This window comes from Pelecanus crispus, chromosome 1 (assembly GCF_030463565.1).
Source record: "Pelecanus crispus isolate bPelCri1 chromosome 1, bPelCri1.pri, whole genome shotgun sequence".
NCBI classification, from domain to species: domain Eukaryota; kingdom Metazoa; phylum Chordata; class Aves; order Pelecaniformes; family Pelecanidae; genus Pelecanus; species Pelecanus crispus.
The window spans coordinates 170,597,392-170,622,641 of NC_134643.1; the positions used below are offsets into that span (position 1 = coordinate 170,597,392).

The following is a 25,250-nucleotide window of genomic DNA, read 5'->3' on the forward strand; positions in this document are numbered from 1 at the left end:
CTGGAGTATATGTGAACCACGAGTTGGATGGGAAAGACTTAAAAGAAAAGAAATGTATAAAACAGAAACAAAGTCAAAGCAAAGAATTGCTGGGACTTGGGCTAATTTCTAAATATATATTAACTTATAGATTAATTTCCACTTCTGAGATTTTGCTAGTCAGCTACAAGAGTAAGAAAACATTTTCCTTTTTCCTTTGATTCATAACTGTCTTCTGAATTATTATCACTTTAAATCTGGGTATTTATATTGGATAAACCAGATCTCTATTACCTTTAAGCTGAGAGAGATGCTAAACTTCAAAATTTTTTCTTCAGATGGATGCCACTTCAAAGGATGGAAGAAATATTTTAAATGAAATATTAGTCATATCTTCCATCACTGTAACTTCAGTGCACCTTAGCATTTATTCCCAGTTTAACTTCTCCTGAATTTCAGAGCTCAGTTCAGAAATTCTGTAGTAACTTATAGATCTAATTTGTGGATCACTCACGTTTTATACTAGAATTGTTGCTGTCTATTGTCTTGAGAGAAGTTTGTATATTAATTAAATACTACTATATATATTTTCAGTCTGCACTATACAGAACTCATGCAACAGATTTGCAAACAAACCCTTATGAAGTAGAATACGGTTATGATGCATTTACTTGATTATAAATATCTAATATGAATTATACTATGCTACAGACAAACTATGTCAACCTTTTAATTAAATACATTTTAGCATTAGTTATACAAAGCACTTGAAGTGGCAAGACTACCCTACTGCTTCCCCTCCCTGAACTTAAAGTAGCCCATTTGATTTACAGTAAAACAGATGTGGTTAACAACTACATCTTGGGATGAACGTGAGTGTCTATTCTAATAAGAAAGATTGTGAAAACAGAAGTTATGACAGACCTGTAATCATAGCTGCTTTTTTATTATAAGCACTAGAAGCAGCTCAAAACCACTGTGACTTAGACTATGGTTTCACAAGTCTTTGGCTGCAGTACCAGACAGACACACAACTGTTTGCGCAGCTGCTTCATGAAGCAGATCAGGGAAAGTATCCAATTTAAATATAATACAGAAGGAAAAATTATCCAGCCTTACTTTCCCACTCTAGTTCACAAAGCAGCCACAAAAGTGGTTCGGCAACTACAAAGAGTAGAGGATACAGCGCATGCTGTCAAAGTAGCAGGAGTACGAAGCAAGGAACAGGAACACCTTAAAGTTCATACTGATGCTAAAAATACATCAACAGAAAAGTAAAAAGAACTTTATGAATACCCGTGATCAAAACTGGTACTTAACTGAAAAACTGCCAGTGAAAGCTATCCCACCCCCTTTCAAAAGAATACTATTTCTCAGCATAAATGTGTCTGATACGAATCAATGAAAACGAAGCGGGGCAAGTTGAATGAAACAAAACCAGGTACTTTTGCTGAAAGACGTCTCCAATACTCAGCTGTCTCACAAGCCTGAGAATGTATTTTATCCTTCCAGTACCACAGACACTTACAAGGTAAGGAGGTATTACATGCAAGCATGGACACTGAAAATAAAAGCCACGCTCACAAAAGGATGAAACTCATACTGACTTGATGTAGGAACCTGTGCTAAATAAGTAAGTCAAGACTGTAAGGCACCCCACAAAGCCAACAGAGAGAAGCAGATTCCTAACTGAAACAGCTGAACCTCTATTTGCACAAGGAGTATGAAGATAGATGTTAAAACCCAAAATATTTAAAGATAGTAAATATGCCTCAATACCCAAATTCACAATGGCAACCCAATTCCTACTAAAATCAATGGGACTTGATACGTCGATTCATGTCATCTAACTTCAGGTACCAATTGAGGCCCTGAGGTAGGAGATGAAGAAGCAGGCAATCTTCCTCTGCAAGTACCTTTCTCTCACTGTTGACTACAAAGGAGCCCAGTAAAGCTAGGCTCCTAATTTAGGTGTCCCAGTTAAGTGGAAGGAAGACGGGTTTTGATACCTTTGTGGATTTAGTCCAGCCACTCAAATACTCCACTTGAGTACAGACAGTAAGGAGTCTCGTGGCCCTAGGCTCTTTCTGTTGTTAATGGAGAAAGGTATCTCCAGGAGTCTGACTTTGGTGCACTGCATTATCCTTTCTCTCCGCACACTACGCTGGGAGTTAAAGTGCCTAATTTAGCACAATTACTTTCAGCGAATTTTCTAAAACTTATAATTACTAAGCACGCATGGACAACAGTAAGGAATAGGTATGTTTCAATGGCAAATTCAGATGACAGGTCTCAGAAAAGCTCTTCAGCACGTCCTCAACAGATGAATTAATTATCTCAGTGGTTCCACCACTCGGCTGTCTTGAGTGACTCAATGCCAAATCACTATGCTATCAAACTAATTTCAGTGAGGTGTACCCTCTGCTTACCACCTCTCAGCTGAAAAAATATAAATCCTGGACTTCAAAGTCTTCACACATTCAATGTATGAACAGGAGCTGGGACAAATACCTATCCTTTCTATGAGAATTTATAAAAAAGAAAAAAAGATATAACCTGAACACACACAATCATGTATGTTGCAAAAAGTCCTGCTTTTTCTGTACCAGAAGAGACAACATAAATAGAAATCTGGTAGATTACTGCACTTACAGGTTCAAAGATACAGTAGGAAAAACTGTTTAGCTATAAAATGTTACTCAAACTACTTTTCCTTCAGACTGATACTGCAGGCATTCAACGCAAATAGTTTTAACTTTTGAAGCAAATGTAACCACAATGAGGTTTTTTATTCTTCTCAAAAGAGAAGCATTAGAGAAACTGTATTTATAAACCATTGCATGCAATCTTTCATGGTTATTCTTAAGAGTGCTCTAAGTGAAAAATTTATAAAGAACAGAGAACATTGGTTTTCACTTTCATGTATTTATAAGTGTGAAGGAAAGGGTCAAAGGCAACAGTAGAATTTCTCACAATACTTTCCTTGTGAATAACAGCTGAGAAGTCTGGAAAGCAAACTAATTGCTTAACTTCCACTTTATCAACAAAGCTGTCTTTTGAAAGCGCAGTTAAAATCTTGGTCATCTGTTATGTTTGATCAAGTTAGTTTTGACTGAAATGCTCTCACTGTCTAAAAAGAGAGCTCTTTATTTTCTTTGAAGACTTTCAGAGACACCTAAGAAAATGCTGTTTCTTTTGACTTCTAAACCTTTTTGGGAGAGGATGCAGGAAAAGGCAGCCATAAGTACTGCCATCAGAACAATGTAAATCATGAAACAAAATGGTGTCTAGTTAGAAAAAAAGTACATTGAAACAATGAATGTACATTTATTATGCTATTCTAAGTTTCTGATACCTTAACACTAAACATTAAGAGAATGTCATTCTATCACTACATATGGCATGTGAAACAGAATTCATGTTTCAAGCCTTGATCCACATCAAGGCATTGTCCAACACTCCCCTTGACAGGATTTGAATCTGGCTCCTAGGTATTTTAATGAGCAACAATATCTGGAAAAGGAAAATTTCCAAAAAATACCTGACTAGGTATTAGCCCATCTGTGCAATTATACCTCTGACATCAAATCTCTCTTTGCAGGAATCAATATACTTTCTAGTAATTATGCCCCTTTGGCTGCTGGCCTCTTAATGTGGCAAAGCAACTTTGTAACTTCAGCAAAGACCCTAAAAGGGTGCCACTATATCATTTATCTACTTGTTCTTACCTGGGAAACCAGATTCCCTCATGCATTCCAGTAAACTATAGACATATACTAAACTTTTCATGCCTGGCAAGTAAAGAATAGCTTATTCTCCCAGACTCATTGCATTCAGCTAATTCTTAAATAGCAGTGTTAAAAACGCTGTTGTCCATCAGTTCCACTGCCATCAACACTAATGTCAACAAAATCTGCTTAAAAGCAATTTGAATGGGATTCAGCTACCTAACCATAAACATACAGTGCCACTGGAAGAGCCCCAGAGTACCTGTGATAGCCAGGAAGATGTGGCACAGGATCCACAGGAGATCTGTACTTCTCCAGAAGAGCCTCTGAAGCCAGGTAAGAGGTGTCAGGTCACCAAATACAGTATTAGATGTTTGCACTTAGGAAAGTAAATCACAAAAACTGCTTCATTTGTCTAATGCACAGGAACAGAACAGCTTTGCTTTTAATACTACTGATTTTAATCTCAGAGTCAAATGAAAGTATTAACTAAAAATAACAGAAATAAAAATAGCTATAGAAATTTATGAGCATAAGAAGGAACACCACATAAATCAGACAGAAAATGGATATGCATGAGCAAGAGAATGAAGTATTTAACTTCAAGAAGAACAACTGATATAAAAATATGAAAGTACAAAAAGCACCAGGATTCCTCATGCTCTCTATCTGCTTATGAACTTTTGTGACTGGATATGTCTTTGTTCCTCCTCATTTTTGCTGGAAGGGCCTTATCCCTTCATGTAACTATTTTTATTACAAGATACTATGCTAATTTGCGAAAAGAAAAAGATTTGAAATCAATATCCTGGCCACTAGCTGTTATTAAACATCCCAAGATATTGTGCACAAGTAGTTTTGTGAAAACTACTTACCACATTCCTGCTGGAATACACATCCTTCTCATTAGATAATTCTCATTTTCCATTTAAATATAATGTATTTTTTATTTGAGTAGCAATTATTTTACCCAAACAGAATATTATATTTCCATAATGCACAAAATTTATTATTGTGAAAGGGTCACTGCAAAACACATGAACTCCTTAACCTGCTTTAAAGCTACCTGTGAATACTACAGGATGTCTTAAATGGCCTTCTGCCATCTTACCATGATGATATAATGTACATGAAAATAAAGGCAGCTAGCATCAGTCTTCAACATGTTTTGATGACTTAAAATGAGAAGCCTTTAACAATTTGATCCCCAGAAATGTTAAATAATCTCACCTCCAAAAATAGTAATAAGGATGGCCAATTCCTTGCTGATTGGGCTACTCTACTCAAGATCACATAGGCTACGTACATCAACAAGTTCTGTGGCGTAATAGGAATGGATCTACAGGGTGAAACAGTTGGTGCGGATGATCCAGTGTTCACACTACTTGAATTTTGGAGGACTTTATTTCAGACAAATTCTAGTTCCACAGATCCCATACCCACTAGCAGCTGGAGAAAATTAGATGTAATCCTGAAAGGTATCTTTCACTTTAGATTAATCTGTAAGGAGTCGAGCTTGTGAACTGTGCAACTGCTGAGTGATGCAAACCAAAGCAGAGTCCATGAGGACAGCTGGGAGATTCCCTTCAAAAGAGCTCTCTTAATTCAACCTAAATTGCTAATGTAAATGCACTCACACAAGACTACAGAGCAGACTTTCTGAGTTCTCCTGTCCCCTATTCTAACAACCCAGCTTTACTTCCTTTTCTTCTCTCTAAGCAGAAATACATCCAAGAACAGACATACCTACTCAGTTTAGGCACCCACATACTGAGGCAGTGTTGAAAAGTAGTTGGTCTGTATTGCTGTCCAGAATTCAGCTACACTTTTAGTTCCTTAAGTCAAAGTTTAGGTAGGCCTTACACAGACTGTATTCTCCCAGAGTGACTAAATGAAAATGACTTGTTACTTCATGTAGGAAATCTATGGTATTACTAAGGATTGAACACTGTTGCCCAGTCCAGCACTTTATTGAAAGACAATTATTGTTCTGATATGGTATAATTTTAAAAGAATAATTATCAGGTTTCCAATCAAACTACTTAAAACTTACTAAAAAAAAACCCTGGCGCTGTATTAAGCTTATAATAAATAAATAGATAGATAAATAGATGAAACCACTAATGTACATACACTGATACATCCAAATCCAAACATTAAGTTGGATTCAGTCTGGAAACACACAAATTCTCTTCTTTAAATCTGGGAAGAGCCAGATGGGGCTCCTCCTTGGGGTTATCAAGCAGTGTGGGAGAACACACGTTCCACTACTGCTGCAAAAGCTCAGCCAGCCACCCTATGGCCTGGGATGTAAGATTCTCAGGGCAGGAAGGAGAGCAGGCAGAAGAAACCTAGCTCTAGCTTAATCATCAAAAACTCAGATAAGGGAAGAAAGACCTACTGGTTGAGTCCCTGCTTCCAAGATAGAACAAGGATGCCATGTCAGTGTTGGAAGCATTCCAGTTTCTACCGTTGTTTTGAATCCACTGGCTGTTTAAAATAAAATACATAAATAGTACAGAGAACAGAGTCCAAGTCCCCCTACTGTCCATTTCTAGGTAGGCACCTTTTCCCTCCCTGAATGGGAAGGGACAAAGTCTGTGTTGGCATAAAAATAGCATAATTAAAGCCTCAGGGAAGATTTTTACCATTGTGCTCTCACCAGGTAAATACTTAGAAGCAGCTGTTATATCTAATTTTTGAAAAATTATCAAAGTGACAAGACAAAAAAGTAAATCACAAGTAAAAATGCTAGTCTTTTCACTTAACGCATTTTTCAAAGGTCCTCAGAAGCATAGCTTTACTAGGTTAATAACAATAGCCAGATTAGAACAAGCCTTGGTCTTCACAGGGCAACTAGATACCGGTGCCGGAAACAGATCTGGGAGTGGAGAACGCAAAACACTCTTTCAGAAACTCCTTAAGCAGAACTTAATTATTGAGACAGTACTGAGTACAAGAATTTTCTCTTTGGATTCATTTTCACATATCTAAAGTAGACTAATATGGTACTGTTCTTACAGCTTTGGTGACCTACTGATGTAGATAAGATCAGGATTTGTCGATAGAGGTAATATCTTTTTAAGAGCTCAAACAACATAGTTGAAAGTTTATCCACTCACTGCAGATCATAAGGGGGATGATCTCTATCTACATTTGCCTAACTTATTTTAGATAATAAAATCCAGCAAAAATTAGAATTTTAATTATACTTTATATAAAAGTCGTATTTTGTCATCCTAGCATTTGTTTACCTCCTTCAGCTAGGCATGTTCTAAATCCTATACACTTACCATAGTAACAGTCATGAATCACAAAAGATACAGTGGAAAGTGAAAACGAACATGAGCTCAAAATAATACTCACTAGAGAATCATGTATAAAAAATAACCTGGTTTCACTTAATATGTAGGTGACTTATAAGGCATGTTAAGTTTTAACCTACTAAACAAAGGAGGCAAAATATTATTTCATGCAGGGTAAAGATATCCACTGATGGATCTCAGGCTCTAAATACTACTTTCTTAAAAGCTGGAGCCAAATTCAATTAGACTGTATGAATCATGGTGAAGAGTGCAAAGAGAAATGGAAGAAATTTTGGATAATATCTGTTTTTAAGAAAAGGCTTAATGAGTAATTATACAAAAACTGACAGCACAGAGCAATAATGCCAGTGGTGTACAGGTCTGTGGTGTTGAAAGAAGTAAGTAAAAGTGACTTCAAGACTTAAATGTGTAACATGACTTGATACCCCTAAGCCTAGCAATCTAGAAAGGATTCACTAAGGAGACAAAAATGCATGGGTCCTAAGGTCCTTAAAAACATGTATAAAGCATGCAAAGAGAATTCAAAGCAAGCATAAACACTTAATGAGATATTTATACTTGAGAAGAATTTGATGATACACATACCACACTAAATCCCACTTAGACGTAAAACTGCTTGGAGAATTTGAATGACTTAGTGGTCTTCCGTTAACTCTCTGCATGAGGAATAAAACTCGGCGGGGATGTGTGGGGGGTAGACTGTGTTCAGTTTTCTGATTAAATTGACATAATTCATCTTTCGAGGAACCATTCTAGTGCCAGACCGTACTACGATGAATGCCTTCACACGTTCACACTCACCATTTTTAAGACTAGAGCAGGATTGTAGAATCTGACTGCTGTAGCACACCTTGGGCCTGCAAAATATTTCTTTACAAAATAGGGCCGTGGCTGGCATTTGATTACAGCCCATCTTCAAAAGCTGATGCTAAACCTGAACTGAAGAACTTGAGATGGGGTTGATAGTCTATCATCCCCATAGATAGCCTCTTCCAGTGGCTAATCACCTTGACTATTAAAATTTATGGCTTATTTCTCATCTGAGTCCATGTGGCTGAGCTCCCAGACACTGGCTGTTGTTATGGCTTCAGTTATTAAAGATCTCTTTAGTGTCCAAAATATTGTAGCTACTGATAAGCTATTAAAATAAAATCCCAGAACAAAATATAGATTGAAGCGACTCTGAGAAGTCATCATATCTCTCATTCTTCCCCGAAAAAGGATAAACTGGCAGATGATGTTGAGGGATTTTTCAGTTTAGAAGCCAGAGAGCTTCAATGACAAGGGATTCCAAATTCTATGTCAGTAGTCTACTGCACATGGTATTCAAAATGCAGGAAAACATGGATTTATGTAACAACATAACAATGGTTCCTGCTTTGCTACCTGTTCCTTTTCTAACAGTTCCTAATATGCTATTTACTTTTTTAACTGCTACAGAGCATCAAGCTGCATTTTTCACAGAACTACCCATCGCAATCACAAGATCTTATTACTGGTAAACTCAGAGACTAGCATTTTATAGAAGAAACAGGATTTATTTTCCCCATATATATGACTTGACGTGTAATTTTACTGCATTTCATTTGCCATTTTAATTCCTGTTCAGCCAGTCTTGTAAAGCCTTTCTGCAACTTTTTGTATTTGGCTCTCTTCCATATTACCCTGTATAACTTATGATCATGAGCATTGCTTTACTTTTTGTTCCTTCTTCCAGGTTTTTTTTTTTGCTCTGTGTTGAACAGCACACACTTGAAGAACGCTTTGGTGACCTCTCTCCACTGTAGGAATCAACCATTTCTTCCCATACCTTTATGTTAATTTGTTCTTTCCCCACCCCCCCAGTTATTCAGTCATACAAGGATCTTCTCTTTTATCTTGTTTGTCTTGTCTACTAAATACCTTTGTTGATGGACTTTGTCAGAAGTTTCCTGGAAGACTAATCAGAGTATAGCTACATATAGAAGGCCAAGCAAGTTAGCTCCCCAGTTCATTCCCATCTACCCTGATCATCTATATCATCTAAATGCCAGTTTGCTCCTAAGATTGATGTGAGCCAACTTGCACCCACTGAAACAAAACCCCACTTCACTCCAGGGACCTGGGACTGAAAAGCAGCAGAAATGAGTCTGGCTCCCTCCAGCCTATACAGTTCTCCATCACTGCTCCAGCAGCCTTTGCCACTCAAGCACCACCATTTGCCCCAACACCACACTCAAGGGCATGCAACACATACATTTGATGCCATGCTCGAAGAGCACTACTCTGGTGGGTTACCATCATTATTTCAGACATCCTCAAGCAAAAAAGAAAACCTGTGAAAATAATCACATGTTGCCGAGCATAAGGGCAGGAAATGGTACAGCTCAATGCTATGCACATGGATGTGGTTAGTCTACTGTGGAAGCACTGGCCTAGATACTGCTTATGCCTGGATATTGCATACGCACCTCAACCAAGCTGGGTACCTCCTCATGGCCAGAGATCCCCCTGCTTAGAAGATGCATTTACCAGCGCAGATTTACTTAACAGCTCACATCGACTGGATTCATATGCTGAGTCCTTCAGATAACTGAGTATTTACTCTGTGAGAGTGGATACAAAGTAACAACAAAAGTTGCATCTCTGCATTAGATAGGGATGACTTCTGAAGTTTAGGGCAAAGGAAAATCTGGATGTAGTGCTGTAGAGTAAAACAGCACGTGTTTTTCCCCAAAATTTGTACAAACTCTAAAGTTTCAAGCCAGGGTAACAACTTTTACTTTTTCCTATATTATTATGGGAACAGAAGCAGGTTAGCTTTTTTTGAGAAACTACTTTTACTTTGAATTAAACTTGACATGCTTTATATAGAATGTTGTTCTTGCTTTATTTTGCTAGAACATCAAACAGACTTTTCTTGGTGTTAAGAATTTTTATTTTAATTTTTCAGGAAAATGTTGTAACACTGTTCACACTGTATGAGATTTTACATTTTTAAATTGTAAGTAAAAAAAACTATCACTTGTTCTGAATTCTCAACATACACAGTGCGAAGATGCCATACTTATCCTTCTTTCACTGTTTCAGTAGATACTTGCATGTAAATGGACCAAGTTAGGGACCTACTCCTTACAGCTTCTAGTGGTAATGCATTTCACTGAAATTTAAAGCTAGACGATGCAGAGAGGAGAGGAATCAGATTTTCTCTTCTTCAGGTTACATAAATAGTAGTCTCCTCATTTGAAGAGTGGAAAAGGAACCTTCCAGATTCTCTACGACAACCAGCTGATTAATTGGATACACTGGTTTCTTAATACTGTCTTTGACCTCCCCCTTCCTTTCTGATACTTAAGAGTCATTTTAGGTTGCAATCTCTTCAAGAAAGGACTGTTGGTTACGGTTGTACACCGCACAGGTGAGGGAACTGAAGGTGTAAAGTTCTATAGGAAAGAAGAAATTAAGAAGACCACACCTATTTCCCCCTTTCTCTCTTCTTCTTTCTTCCTAACACCCTAATTCTGTACTTCTCTCATTACTTCTCCAAGGTTTTGCCTTTTTAGGATTTACTAATTTCTGGTTTATTTGGGTTTTTTAATCCATTCCCCAGTTGATTGTCTTGATCAGTACACAGACATAAGCTGATGCTTGGATATTTTTAAAAGATCTTTAATTGACATGGATATTTTTAATTATTTATTAATTATACACTAGTATAAGCCCTCTTGATTAGTTTTATAGGAGGAGCTAAGTGTTAAGAAAATACGCAAAAAGCTTGAGCCTGGGTGCATCTTCCCAAATCTGCTTGACAGTATGCTCCTGTTCCAGTTGCATTAGGTACCATAGCAACTGCAGGGAGGGAAGCTGAGTATCAAAGAACTATTTCAGCGAGGGAAGCAAATCTGTAGTTAGAAGCAAGAACAAACCCATGTTAATGATTTTTTTTCACCCTACTACCTTGCCTGTTTTGTATCTAATTCAAAAAGTGTGATGTTCCTGAAGAGCAGCAATTTGAATTGCCATTTTTTTTTTCCTTTTCTCCCTCAGGCTCCAGTGACTGTTCTGTAATGGTGACATTGTCTAAGGCTTTAATATAACTTAGTCCCTTACTTTTAAAATATAAATATACACTATATACAGTTTAAGTAAAAACTGTACACTGTCAATGTAGGTGTAGTCATTGGAGTTACTTAACTCCATTTAAAACAGACATATCTGAACTTATCTCCTTTGACCATTATGGGACCAGATGCCCCTACCTCACATGTAGACCCTAGATGTGGACATCTACAGTCTGAAAGAGTGAACTTGAATCTTTTGCCCAAAATATAGTGCCATTTGCTTTACGCGAGGCTATGCAGGACATTCTCCATGGGATCAGCAGATATGACATCGGACAAACAGGACTAGCACCGCTCTGCAGAGGTAGGCCTGGAGGACAGACAGGACACCCTACGACAGCTAAAACAGCACTACACAGATGCTTGCTGTGCTGCTGAATCAAGCCCTGAATCTCATCCCAATGATTTCCTGTGAACACCTTTGCCTCTGGGAGGGTCACACCACACTGTATCACTAACCATTTCTGTTCTTTATTCAGTTACCTCCTCTTCTCCTCATGGTACCCTTCTAACTTCACACTATTTCATCCTTGACGTTCTTGTCTATTTTGTCTCACAGTAACACAGTACAATGAGAGGAAGCAAAATTAAAGTTCTTTAAATCAAAGGGGTCATTAATCTGTTTCACAGTAAGGACTAAGTGTGGTCAGTGCAGGAAGGGCTATATTTAAATCTTAAATTATAATAAATACTCAAGAAAACATTATCTTTAAAAGAAAACTGCAGGTTTATGATGACCAGGTGTAAAAGAAAGAAAAAAGCCAGCTTAACAAACCATTAAATACAAAATGGAAATATTAAATGAAGAACTAAATCTTTCCCAAGGGGGTAATCACTACAAAACTTCCTTAAATATTAGCTTCTACCTAATAACACAATAAAGGAAAAGCCCTTGCATAAAAGAAATTACAGATTTTAATCCTCTACTCTGAAGGAAACCCTTAAATTAGATGGCTATTTCAATTTATTTTTAAAACAACAAGAATAATTCATGAAGAATCAAGTCCCTCATGGGACTGATCAAAATTGAATTTGCAGTTTCCTCTACTATGCTGACTATCATTTACAATAAAATCAGAATGAGAAAGGGAAACGGTCTGTGGGGACCACTGAGGCAGGTAATAGCTTCAGTGTAACACAGTCACACAGCAGAAAGCAAATTAAAATGTAAATAGAATTTTAATATGGTTGAACTAGGCCTTACTTTGCTGACAGGATTCTTGCTTGCACCTTTTAAGTAACATATCAGGAGTGACAAAACTGAATGCTCATTGGTGATAATCAGATATTTTACATTACCAGCAATTTGTTTAAAATAACATGACGTTAAAATTGTGTTAGGCAAAAGCGAGAAAATTAGCTTACAAACTACTTATGTTTAAAATTGCCATGACATAATGGGAGCACAACGCAAAGCCATGCTATAACTTAAAATTTCTAGTCCCATTCCATACATCTACAAATCTTGCAAATTATAACTACATTATCCCATCTTACAAATCACAAAGACCTTGTAGGTAGAGCATAAAGAACAAGGAATACTTCAAATATTTAATTATTTTTAGATATCTAACAATAAATGAATATTTTTATACATACATGCTGCATTTTACACAAGCACAGAACAAAGACATGTTATACTCCAGTATAAAAATAACACATTAATTTGATTTGAAAGAAATTTTCTCAGCCACGTAATAAGCCTCATCCTGCAGAACATCTACGCTATGCTTTGCACAAGTTTATCACATTCAAAACAAGCAGCCAGCCCACAGCTATCACAGTGGTGGTGGCGGAGGAGAACATCCATTGGAATTCAGATGCATCTCTTCATTCTTTAAGAGAAGTTAGTTAATTGGTTCCCATTCAGCACGTAATTCCTTCTTTTTAAAGTCCTGGTGACCATACAGGATCCATTGAAAAAGGCAACCACAAAATTGATGACATATGGAAAACTGGAAGTGTATCCAGCCCAGACTTCATAGATGCCTTGAAAAAACACTTGTTGTAAGGTGATTCAGGCCTGGCAGGTGAAACTATGCCAGTGCAGGCTATATTTATAGATTATACAAATAATTAAAAATGCTCACTGGAGCAGCAACATGCAACCTTCCTTTGTTACAGATGAGTACCCTAACCACTGAACTACAGAGCTAATTTTTCACTTTGTTTCTGTCCCAATGAATATTAAGTAGCTATACAGACCAGAACAGCTGCAACAAGGAGGTCTAAGAGTTATACACTGCAAAATAAATAACCCATAAACCAGCCAACTCTCCTTAGTAATCTGCTGTATTTTCAGACACCATCCAAAAATCCTACATAAATGGCTACTGTACATGTGCTGAATGGCTATGCAGCTGATCTACAGAAAATCTGTGTTGTGAACTGCTACGCATATGCATTTTAAATGCACTTACAGAGTGAATATAAAACGTTTTCTTCTGGAACTCCAGGATCAGCAGATCTCTATCACAGCTCTCCTCTAGTCTGCACAGACCTTAATGCAAGCTGAGATTTGCAGATTTATTGAAAAATTACAATACTTGTATCAATAGCTCTTTTAAGCCTCAAAATACAGTTACCTACACCTGCTGATGACCTGTTTAATATTAGTAAAGGTTTGTTTCATTACCACTGTTAAAATCACTATGTCACCTACTTCATGACATGAGATTGACATACCTTTCTACTTCATTCCAGAAAAAGAACAAAAATAAAAGTAGATAATCACTTCCTATTTTGCACGTGAGCAAATTGTCACATGATAAGCAAAGAGGTGAACAATAGGTTTCACATTCTGTGTACAGAGTGTACTTGCACATTTCTACCTCCCTGGCAGGAGGGAAGTAGTTGACTCTGAGCAGTAAGCCAGCTTTCATTTACTTCAGGATAAAAGCAATCACCTCCAAGTAGTCAATAGGCTGGAAACTCAAATATTAACTTATTGCTCAATAACCTGCTTGTGTTCCCAGACCTTACTCACGCCCTTGAGCTACATTAGACTGGGTGGCTGTAAGGTTTCAGAGAGTAGGGAACTTCTGAGGGCTGTTACTTTGGTGTCTGTAATATACACATCCGGGCACAGCTTCAGACACCTCAGCGTAGGTATCTAAATATTTGAAATCTGAGTGTCCGAGATTTCATTGCAGTCAAGGGTGACACTGGGCTCAGTTCAGCTGTCTAACCATAGGTTTCTAGTGACTTTTGACACGTACTAAGCTGTCTAGCAATAATGCCAGATTTTTTTCTCCACAGGAGCAAAATTCTCCTTTCAGGTTTTTGTTTGCTGTTCAGTTCTTTTTTTGCAGATTTCCTGGTTTAATTCTTGCTTTATTACTCATCATTTACTTTTTAAAGTACAGATGTAGGTATTTACAGGAAAAAGTCAGTTAAATGGTTTGTTAAATTTTGTAATAATATATTCTAATATTTATTTGTTTAATTCCAATTTGAAGCAATTCTACCCTCCCTCACTCTTCTTATTTGATGTTTTGACAAGATGGTTTTCTAATTAAAAATGTCACTTAAAATGCAATTAGAATTACCTGCTTCAGATGTAAAAGCATCTATCTTTAAAAATTTCACCTAAACCCAGAGAATTTTAGTTCACTTTTGCTGGGAAAGAAAATTGGTTTTACCTCTCACAAAGCCTTTGAAAATGCAGTAGAAGACTCCATTTCTCCTAGGCAGTATGCCATGTTCAATGAGATGCAATTTGAAAAAAATGGGGCTATAAGTAAGACTTTCTATATTATAAAAACTGCAAAATTCCTTGATTTTCCCATGTGGAATATGTAGTTCATATTACTGTAATTACTAAGTATCTATTCAAGTGACAGTGAACAGATCTAGTAGCTCTATACACAACAGTTCCACTGTAAGAATAATAAATAGGGAAATCGCATTTCATGTACAAAGTTTTGAACAAATTCATGTTCTTTTAATACTGAAATAGAGTATTCTAAATGTAAGCCCATCTCCAAGCATCTTTATGGCTGAAGCAGTCCATCCCGTTATGTTAGAGAACTGTGATCTCTTCTTGGAAAGAAATTAGTGAACCCTTTTTTGTCAGATCATAGCACCCATAGATTAAGCTGAAAATTAGTTAAAACATTCAATTCCTTTAAACTTTCTTTGTAAATCATATTTTAAGCCTGTCATAGGGCTGAGAAAAGCCTGTTGAGGAGTCTAATCTATCCCCTGGCCTCAAAGCAGAATCAGTCATTATCTACGACATATGGCAGTTGTTGTCTTGTCCAGCTTGTTTCTAAGACCTCTGGACATGGAAACCCCCCAAAAGTTTAATCAAAAGCATTTTAACGTTGTCATTGGAAAATACTTCCTCACACTGAGCCTACATTTCCTTTGCTACTGTATGAAACAATTATCTTTTACCTACTACATGACAGAGTGCAGATAACTACTTTCTTCAATGTAGTTATCACCTATGTTTTTGAAGGAATAGCATAATTCTTCCCTAGGCTTCTCATTTTAAAGGAAGTAGGGTTGTCTATCTTTTTAAGTTACAGATTTAGAATTCAGCGCATATTTTTGCTCTCTTTTTTCCAATTGGTCCATGTCTGTGTTCAGTAAACTACCCAAAACTGAACACTGGTTCTCCAGTTTACCAGTGCAAAACAGGAAAGTGTCAGCTCACAAACCTTCTCTGCCACCTTTTATTTTAAGACTCCTACAATGATAGTTGCCTTTCTCACAACAGCATGAAACTTCTAACTTCTGTCAGCTTTTGCTCCATCATTATTCCCAGAACTTTTCCTACAGAACAGATCCATTCCAAGTTACGCCCCATCCTGTTATGTCTTCCACTGTTTCTCCCCAATTAAATATAGCACCTTGCATTTGTTCCTGCTGAACAACATGTTTTTCAGACATTGTCTCCAACTTGTCAAGATTATTTTGAGTTCTGTCTTTCAACAAGACTTGACTTGCTGATGTTTTTTCATTTTCTTAACAGAGAGTATAAAAATACTAAGTGAAAACTTTTCCACATGTACTTAGAAATCTTGGAAATCTAAAAGGCTACAGAAGATGCTATCTTTGAAACAACACTAAACATTCACTCTAAACTACCAACTTTATACTGCCTCCTTCTGTTGGAGTTCAGTCTTCTTCCAACTGCTACATTTTGCCAGCAAATCAGCTTCCCAAAATTCTCAGAATAAGCAGGAAGCAGGCATCCACAGTTCTGTGAAAACAAAAAATTTCTATAGCCACTGCTCCCAAGGGAATGATGCTTTAAATTTGTACTCCACAGTTTTTTTCTAATGTATGAGCACTACATAAAGTATAAAAATTCTAAATTAGCATATGTCTACACTGATTGCTGTGTTACACAGATGTAAACCAAAACAGTAGTTAGCTGGGAACTAACAAAAATATGATTACAAAAAAATCCTAATACTCACTGAGTATGTGAGTCTGAACAGTGTACCTACATCAGCTTAACTGTAACTCAAGTATTATTGCAACTAGGAGAAATAATTAAGTGATGGTAAATAAACATAGGCTGAGACAAGAATCCATGAGCATAAGTGCACATTAAATAAGTACAATTTCAGAAAAGGCTGATGTGGTGAAAACTGTTGAAGCCCATATCCCTGTGTATATATACTCCAGGAATGCCTATAGCACAGCATACATTTATGCAAATAAGTATCTAAAAGATAAGAATGAGATACAATGGAAGTAAATCCCTCTAGAATGATTACAGACTTGCTTGCAATACAGAAATAAAACTCAGGATTAATAATGAAATTTTAAGTATTAATCTAAATCTCCAGATTTCTGTACTTACAACAGCCCCTTAATGCTGTGTTTTATGTATATACAGACATACTGGGTCCAATTCTAAGTTATACTAGCATGCTGTTTATCCTGCTTTTGTATTATAAAGGAATCAAAAATACCATCTGAATAGACAAATTCTGAAGTTAATAAGGTTTGTGTAACAGCTTTGCTCCTTAGACCAACCAGTGGGTATAATCATTTTCCTGCGTTATTAAAATTCCCTACTTCCTCAATCCATAGGGGAACATGATTATAGCTGTGGGGAAGGTCTGCAGAGCAACAGAGAATGAGGAACATAACTCTGGTGAACCAGAGACATTTTTGAGACCCTCATCCCTCAGTATAACAACAGAGTGGCAATCAGGTCTCTTAGTCTGTCCACTTTTTTGACTTTTAATAGAATCATTCACTTTAATTAACAGAAGTTGGGATTCACAGGTATTTGGATTTTACCTTATTTCTATCACAGTTAAAATATAAAGGATTATGGAGCCGAGAAAGGAGAAAATGTTAGAATTTCAAAGTAGTTCTTCGCATTGCAAATGATCTAGCGGGCAATGTATCATTTGAAACCATAAGTGAGATACAGCAGCTCTTGCTGAAAGAGTATTCTGATCTTCAAATCATTCTTCAGAAAACTTCACAAATGGAAAACAATTGAATCAGTGCCAGGGCAGATTTAGTTTCACAAGGATGAACCGATATTCCATTATTTCTTATGGCTTACCATGCTACCAGAGAAAGCAGCTCAGAAGATTTCAACACATTTTCTAGTTCACACAATTTATTTTAGCTACTGACTACAACTTTATTATATTTAAATGTAGTAATTGTACTGTGACCTCAAACAATATGATGTAACAGTTTGACTTCACTTAATTCTGGCCTAGAATAAAGTGGACATTGATCCATTGTGTAGTAATAATTTCACAGAAGAACGTGAAACTGCATCAGAAAAAACTGATTCAATATACTCCAGAACCTACATCACAAAGGCAGTAGAGTTTTCCTACATAGTAGTAAATGTGTCAGGAAATGCTGTATTCAAGAATGCAGTTTATTACCTCTTTCTTACAGAAGCACATTTGTCAAGTCCACGGTTTTGGTGACAGGTTGCCACACTCATAAGCGATTTACAGTTCCATATTTTTAAATCAATTGTACAGTACTAGAGTTGCCAAATACTGTAGCACAAAGAAAAGTCCATTTGCTTTCAGACTCTACAATCTAATTATTATCTCTAAATTTCCCATTCAACCAGACAAGCTCCTATTTTGTTCTGTATCATACATTGCCACTTTTTAAAGGGTTATGAGCTGTGTGGAAAAATAGTGAAGTGACACAAGATCTGCTATTCTGTTGCACAGAGCTCCATCCCACTCCAAATCACCAGTCTTAGATGACTATTCATTTCCTTTCCAAGTTGTCAGAAACCGTAGGGATTTTTTTTTTTTTTCCCATACACAAAAACTGGCACTGCATTGTGACTACAAGGGTTGACCCTGGAAGCACTTGTTCCTCTTTTGTTTGGAGGTATAGACAAGGGTCAGTGTGAACTCTGAGTAACATCCAAGAACTGTGCAAAAGGATTGTGTGTGTGTTTGTGTATGATTATATAGGTCTACAGCGTATAAAATAAAGGTTAAAAAAGCATTCGGTTTTATGGTTACCACTAGAATGAAGATGTTATGGCAATCCCCGTACAGCATTCACAATCTTTTTCTCGGTTATTATTAAGGTAATAAATACTAAAAATGCAGAGATGTGAAAGAATATCATCCTAGCAAAACAACTGTCTTGAAACATGATTATCATACAGCTTAAGTTCTCTAGTCACCTTTCCCAAGGGAAGAATGATTTCTTGCTCTCCATAATATATCTCCCACTTACCAGATTAATATCTTATTTAAATTCACTCTCACCTATCCTTCTGTTCCTTTACCACTCCTCAAAGGTATTAAAAAGAAACAAGATTCACAGTGAAAAAGAAAATACATGTTCTGAAACACCCTGAAATGTAAGGAAAAAACTGTAACAGCACTTGCTAGGAAGCAATACACAAGTGGTGCAATCTGCACCATGTAGTTTGACATGTCCTAAAAGATATGGAATTTTTGCAACATTTGAAAATTGTCAATAGACACTTACCGTCAACAGGCAGCACTTACCACAATATAGAACCACAGGATTTTAAGAAACACTAGAACGTGACAAAGATATGTCAATATATATCTATATTTAATCTCATATAAAGATACATGCACACACATACAGTTAATAGACTGACAGGTAGACAGGCAGACAGGTGCTTCATTTCATGAATACAGTCATCCTAAAGTACTTAGTCATCCTGAAGTACTCAGTATCTCTAGCCTGTATTTAGTACAGAGAAAAAACACACCTCTGAAGACCTCCAAAGGCAGATACAGATCACTTATTTTAACTGCCTACCTCTCTCTACTGAATGTGTAAGAAACAGAGAAAACATTAGCTGTTTGTTCTGTTTGGATCCACTCTACCTCTTTTAGGCCAAGGCATCCAACCTCAACGGACTTTGAAAAGAGGCAGGTGACAACAGTGGCAAAGTCCACGATACCTGCTCCTCTCTCTACACACCCCAACAATCCCCTTCACGCTTTCTGCGAAACCGCTGAGCTATCTGTCCAGTTGCCAAAGTAGCAGAAAAGGTAATCGCACTCCTAGCTGCACAGTCCAGCCTCAGCTAAACATAAAGGGAAGGCCTAAAGATTTGGTGGTGAATGCTGTCATGCAGTAATTCAGATTGGAAAGGACCTTCAGGAGGTCTCCAGTCCAAACTCCTGCTCAAAGCAGGTCAAAACTGAATTCAGACCAGGTAAAATGTCTTACTATGTTCTTTGAGTTCAAAACCCAAAAAACATCAGCAGCATCTTTTTATGGTTTCTGAATCTGAAATCATTTAGCTTGAATTATAGTTAGCAACGGTAGCAATTCTTCAAAAATGAGTGGTATGTTCAACAGCATATTTTTCCACAAATAACTACTTCAAGGTTAAATAAGGTTTTAAATCTCAATAATATCATAATCCATAAACCATGTCCCTAAGCGCCACATCTACACGTCTTTTCAATACCTCCCCAGATGGGGTCTCAACCACTTCCCTGGGCAGCCTGTTCCAATGCTTGACCACCCTTTCCATACAGAAATTTTTCCTAATAGCCAATCTAAACTTCCCCTGATGCAGCTTGAGGCCATTTCCTCTCATCCTATCGCTTGTTACTTGGGAGAAGAGACCATCACCCACCTCCCTACAACCTCCTTTCAGGTAGCTGTAGAGAGCAATGTGGTCTCCCCTCAGCCTCCTCTTCTCCAGGCTAAACAACCCCAGTTCCCTCAGCCGCTCCTCATAAGGCCTGTGCTCCAGACCCTTCACCAGCTTCGTTGCCCTTCTCTGGACACGCTCCAGCACCTCAATGTCCTTCTTGTAGTGAGGGGCCCGAAACTGGACACAGTATTTGAGGCGCGGCCTCACCAGTGCTGAGTACAGGGGGACAATCACTTCCCTAGTTCTGCTGGCCACATTATTCCTGATACAAGCCAGGATGCTGTTGGCCTTCTTGGCCACCTGGGCACACTGCCAGCCGTGCTGAACCTCATACAGTTGGCCTCGGCCCATCAATCCAGCCTGTCCAGACCCTTCTGTAGAGTCTTCCTGTGCTCAAGCAGATCAACACTCCTGCCCAACTTGGTGTCATCTGCAAACTTACCGAGGGTGCACTCGATCCCCTCGTCCAGATCATTGATAAAGATATTAAATAGAACTGGCCCCAAGACTTCTTTACATAAAAGGAAATTAAAGACAAAAGTACTAAAGCATGTACCTCAAAAATATATGAAGTGTATAAGGTATGTAAAATATATATACTTTAAAGTATATGCTTTGAAAAATACTTATTTAAAAGCAAATGTGGAAACAAAGCCAGTAGGAGAAGTAATTAGTGTTAGGCTACATATTTGGGAAGGATGGCTTGCATTCCTGCAACAAGAACTGCCCACACGTGTTTCACCAAAAAAAGTGAAAAACTGCAATTCTCAAGCCGTCCTGAAACCATCCCTCCATAGGGAGGACATATCATCACTAGGCTACAGAGGCAGGCTCATTTCTTTGGGTCAGTGCGTCTTGAATTCCTTCCTACACTGTAAAATGGCATTACTGGGAAAGTGAAAACTGCGTGTGGCCCACACTAGCCTCTGAACTGTCATTTAGAGCATCCTCTTGGACTGGCAGGTGATACAGTTTGAATCTTTACAAGCTGAAAAGGGCCTAGAACCCTGTTATGGTTTAACCCCAGTCAGCAACTACGCACCCCACAGCTGCTTACTCACCCTCCCCCCCCACAGGAGGATGGGGGAGAGAATCGGAAAAAGAAAGTAAAACCCATGGGTTGAGATAAAGGCAGTTTAATAGGACTGCAGAGGAAGAGAAAATAATAATAATGATAAAAAAAATTATACAAAACAAGTGATGCACAATGCAATTGCTCACCACCTGCTGACCAATGCCCAGCCAGTCCCCGAGCAGTGATCGCTGCCCCCCGGTCAACTCCCTGCAGTTTATATACTGAGCATGATGTCATATGGTATAGAATACCCCTTTGGTCAGTTTGGATCAACTATTCTGGCCGTGCCCCCTCCCAGCTTCTTGTGCACCTGGCAGAGCATGGGAAGCTGAAAAGTCCTTGACTGGCATAAGCAGTACTCAGCAACAACTAAACCATCAGTGTGTTATCAACATTATTCTCATACCAAATCCAAAACACAGCACTATGCCTGCTACTAGGAAGAAAATTAACTCTATCCCAGCTGAAACCAGGACAAACCCACACCCTGAATAACTGCTCAGATTGTACCTGACAGAAGCACAACTGTTTCTCCTCAAAGGCATGCATGTATCCCTGTCTTTCAGGGAGAACTCACCTATGGAGAGATGTACACTGCACACACTCTAAAAACACCCCACTAACTGAGCCCCTCAGGACATAAAAGCAACAGAAATGTAGTTTCTGGGTCCTCATTTCACTTAACTTCACTTAAATGTCACTTAAATCCCATTCTTGTGAAGACAGAGAAATCTTGGGATTGCACAAGTATGTTATCTACATATGTAAGGGGTTTTTTGTGCATTGTTGTGTTGCGTTTTTTTCTAGGGATTGGGGAAAGGAGGAGGTGTCAAAACACTAAGGCAGAGAGTACAGCCCTCACTTAACAAAAGTACAGTTGGTTAGTGAGCTCTACAGAGTCTACAGCCCTAGGTCAGCAAAGCAATACAACATAGTATACTATTATGGTGCAAAAAAGAAAGAAGATATATATAATATACAGAAGTTGGAAGGAAGAACAAAGGCAGAAGTGAGCGAGGGAAAGATTTCTTTGCACATTTTACCAATGATCTCCTGATCATGAGACCCATTGACAGCTGTGTTAGGCCCGCTAAATGGCAATACTCCCAGAAGGTAGAGAGCAAATGCAACTTTTTTTAGCATTAGACAGCCTAAATTTCAAAAAGGGAAGGCTTTAGGACCCCAGAGTTAACTTTGCTGCCCATTTTATGACCTTAGGCAATCGTTTTCATTCTGCTAACCACTTTAGCTTCACAAGTTAAAAACAAGTGACCAGGACAGCTTCCCAAGCCTGTACGGTCACCATCTTATACTGTCCAACCAAGTGATCATTAAGGCCATAAGTACACATTAACAGACAAATGACAAGACTGTAGGGCTTTGTCCTCAACACATGTGAAATCTGTATCCCTTTCTATCACATACAACCTCATATTGGCACTATTTCTCACATCTTCCCAGCTCCTAACCAATTTCTGCACTGACTTATGCCTTATTAATTCAGAGAAAACAGAATACTATGCAAGGTAATTGCTAAAAGGCAATCCCACCACCAGCCCAAATAACTATTAAATTATCAGATAGCTTCCTATTGTGCATTGGAACAACTGTCACTCAACCTCCAATTTTTTTTTTTATTATTTTTAGAAACTCAGAAGGGGTTTTTTTTTAGAAACTCAAAAGCTTACAAAACTAGAACCCAAAAATGAACCTCAAAAACAAACTACCCAAGCATTTCTAGTAGAGCAAGACAAAGAACATGGTGGGTGGAATACTGGAATAACACCACCTCTCTTTTGTAGCACTGCAGGCAGTAATTTTGCATTTTAGTATCGTCCAAATTAAAGAAGTTCAAGAGGAATACCAAGTTACTGGTTTACAATTTGAATCAAAGCAATTTCTTACTTTTTTCTCAAATATAATTTTTTAAAAGTCAGAAATTCCAAAAGCAGTGCAGTTTCTAATCCCCTGCATGATTCAATATTCCTTCTTTGAAAGCATAAAAGCATAGGAAGAAACTAAAAATTAACAGATAACTTATTACATGCATAAACTAATCAAAGATGAAAATCAAGAAAAGCATGAACAAGTTTGGAAACAAAAAGCAAAAAGCCTTACCCTGAAAAGCAGCTGCATTACGAGATATTAAAAATTTTAACGTAGCGCTTGATGTTTGAAGCACTTGCTGTATATCTTGCTTTGCTGCAGTCTGATATCTTTCTTCCATCTTTTTGGTACAGCATGTTGGATTTTTAGAAGTACAAACCTGGAGATCAACCCCTAGAGAAAGAGATAATTACATTGATTACTATGAAACAGAAGTATGCAATACACAAATACATAGAAAACAGTTACTTTTTTTTTTTAACCTAGGTATAGACACATAAAAGAAATATTCAAAGCTTTAAAGACATCTGGTCTTGTTAAACAAAAACTAGACGGGAATACTAACTAAAATTCTGTGGGAAGAGTATGCTTATTACAGTTAATTAATGTCATATAATATAATTCCCCTGACTCTGTAATCTTATTCTAGCTGTGAATAATTGCTAACTAATGCTGGTAAAATACATTGGATATGCCTTGTACATCATCTAGAATACTGAACTGCTGGGCCAGCTCATGGCTGGCACTCTTCTTCTGTACAACTTGGACTGGAAAGAGCTGACTACTGCTAAATATTACAAACACACCAGTGGAAAGCCCATTCCTGATAGGAGCAGTCCTAAATTCCAGTCTAATCTCTCTTACTGTGTCTTTCTCTAATGTCTGCTGTTTCCATCCATCCATCGTGCCAATTCACTACTTCACTAACAGGTCTGGAAATGTTCCTAAAAAAGAATACCTTTTCAAATTTCAGGCACGCTGAAATTCAAGAGGGGCAATTCAGTACTGTTGTAACAGCTGCCTGTTTCATACTTTTTTTACAACTGGAGCATAATCAAGAATGAAAATACCTTATTCACCTTCCTTGTTATCATGTGGTATTTAAAATCTTTTTAGACTGTATCTAAACAATGCTTTCTAAAATGAGGAAACAAAAAATTCATGAAAGAAGAAAGCTGTGAGAATTTAAATTATATTAATACAAAATTTAACTGTCCAATCCAAATTCTGTTCTCAGATATGCTGTTTCACTGTCAGATGTCACAAGATTTCTAGCAAATATAGTGTGTATATGCATCATCCTTCATAATAGGTAAAAAGGGAAGATCATGATCAGACGAAAAAAAGAAACTCAAAAGTCAAAACTTAAATCCACATTGCTCTTGCCTCTGTACCCACTTCCAGCTCTTACACTACCTCTTTGTACTTAACCTTTTATTTCCCTACCACTAAACCTACAAGATTTAACATTCCTTTTAGATCTTTTTTTTTCCCCATTTTTCTCTGACAAAGCATTCTAAGGTAGTATAAATATAGTTATGAGAAAAGGGAGGCCTTACACATTTTGCACCCTAAATATTCCATTAGTTATTTTATGTAAACTAGGTGTTTTAAATAATATATTCCAGAAAGCTAAGAATGAAAAGTTAAGCTACTGAGGGCTGGATTGGAAGATTCTGGAAAAATGGCAAAGTGTTTAAATTCATTATATCAAACTTATGTCTCCTCATCCATGTGTTGGTTGAAGCAATCTTAATGAAGGGATTCCTGGCCCTGGAACTTCACTTCAGCTACAGAGTGGGAAAAAATGTTATTATTTACATACAGCAATCCCAATCCTGAAGCAGGAACCCACTGTGTCATATTTAGACAGGTAGAAAAGATCCAGAAGATTCCATAGAAATCACATTTAGAAAAGCATGAGATCAGAATGAAATAGGTAAATTATACAGACCATTAAAAAAAAAAAAAAAAGGGGAGTAAAAAGAAAGTTATCCAGTGTTCCTGGATGAACACTTGTCTCTACGATACCACACAGAA

At 37.5% G+C, this 25,250-nt stretch overlaps 1 protein-coding gene across 1 annotated transcript in view; it reads right to left on the reverse strand.

Moving 5' to 3' along the window:
• The window catches only part of GPC5 (glypican 5), a 778,126-nt gene that overhangs the window by 734,959 nt on the left and 17,917 nt on the right, over window positions 1-25,250 (reverse strand). The window contains exon 2 of the mRNA XM_075726418.1: window positions 23,442-23,603. Coding sequence (XP_075582533.1) covers window positions 23,442-23,603 — 162 coding nt within the window. The remainder of the gene's footprint in view (window positions 1-23,441; window positions 23,604-25,250) is intronic.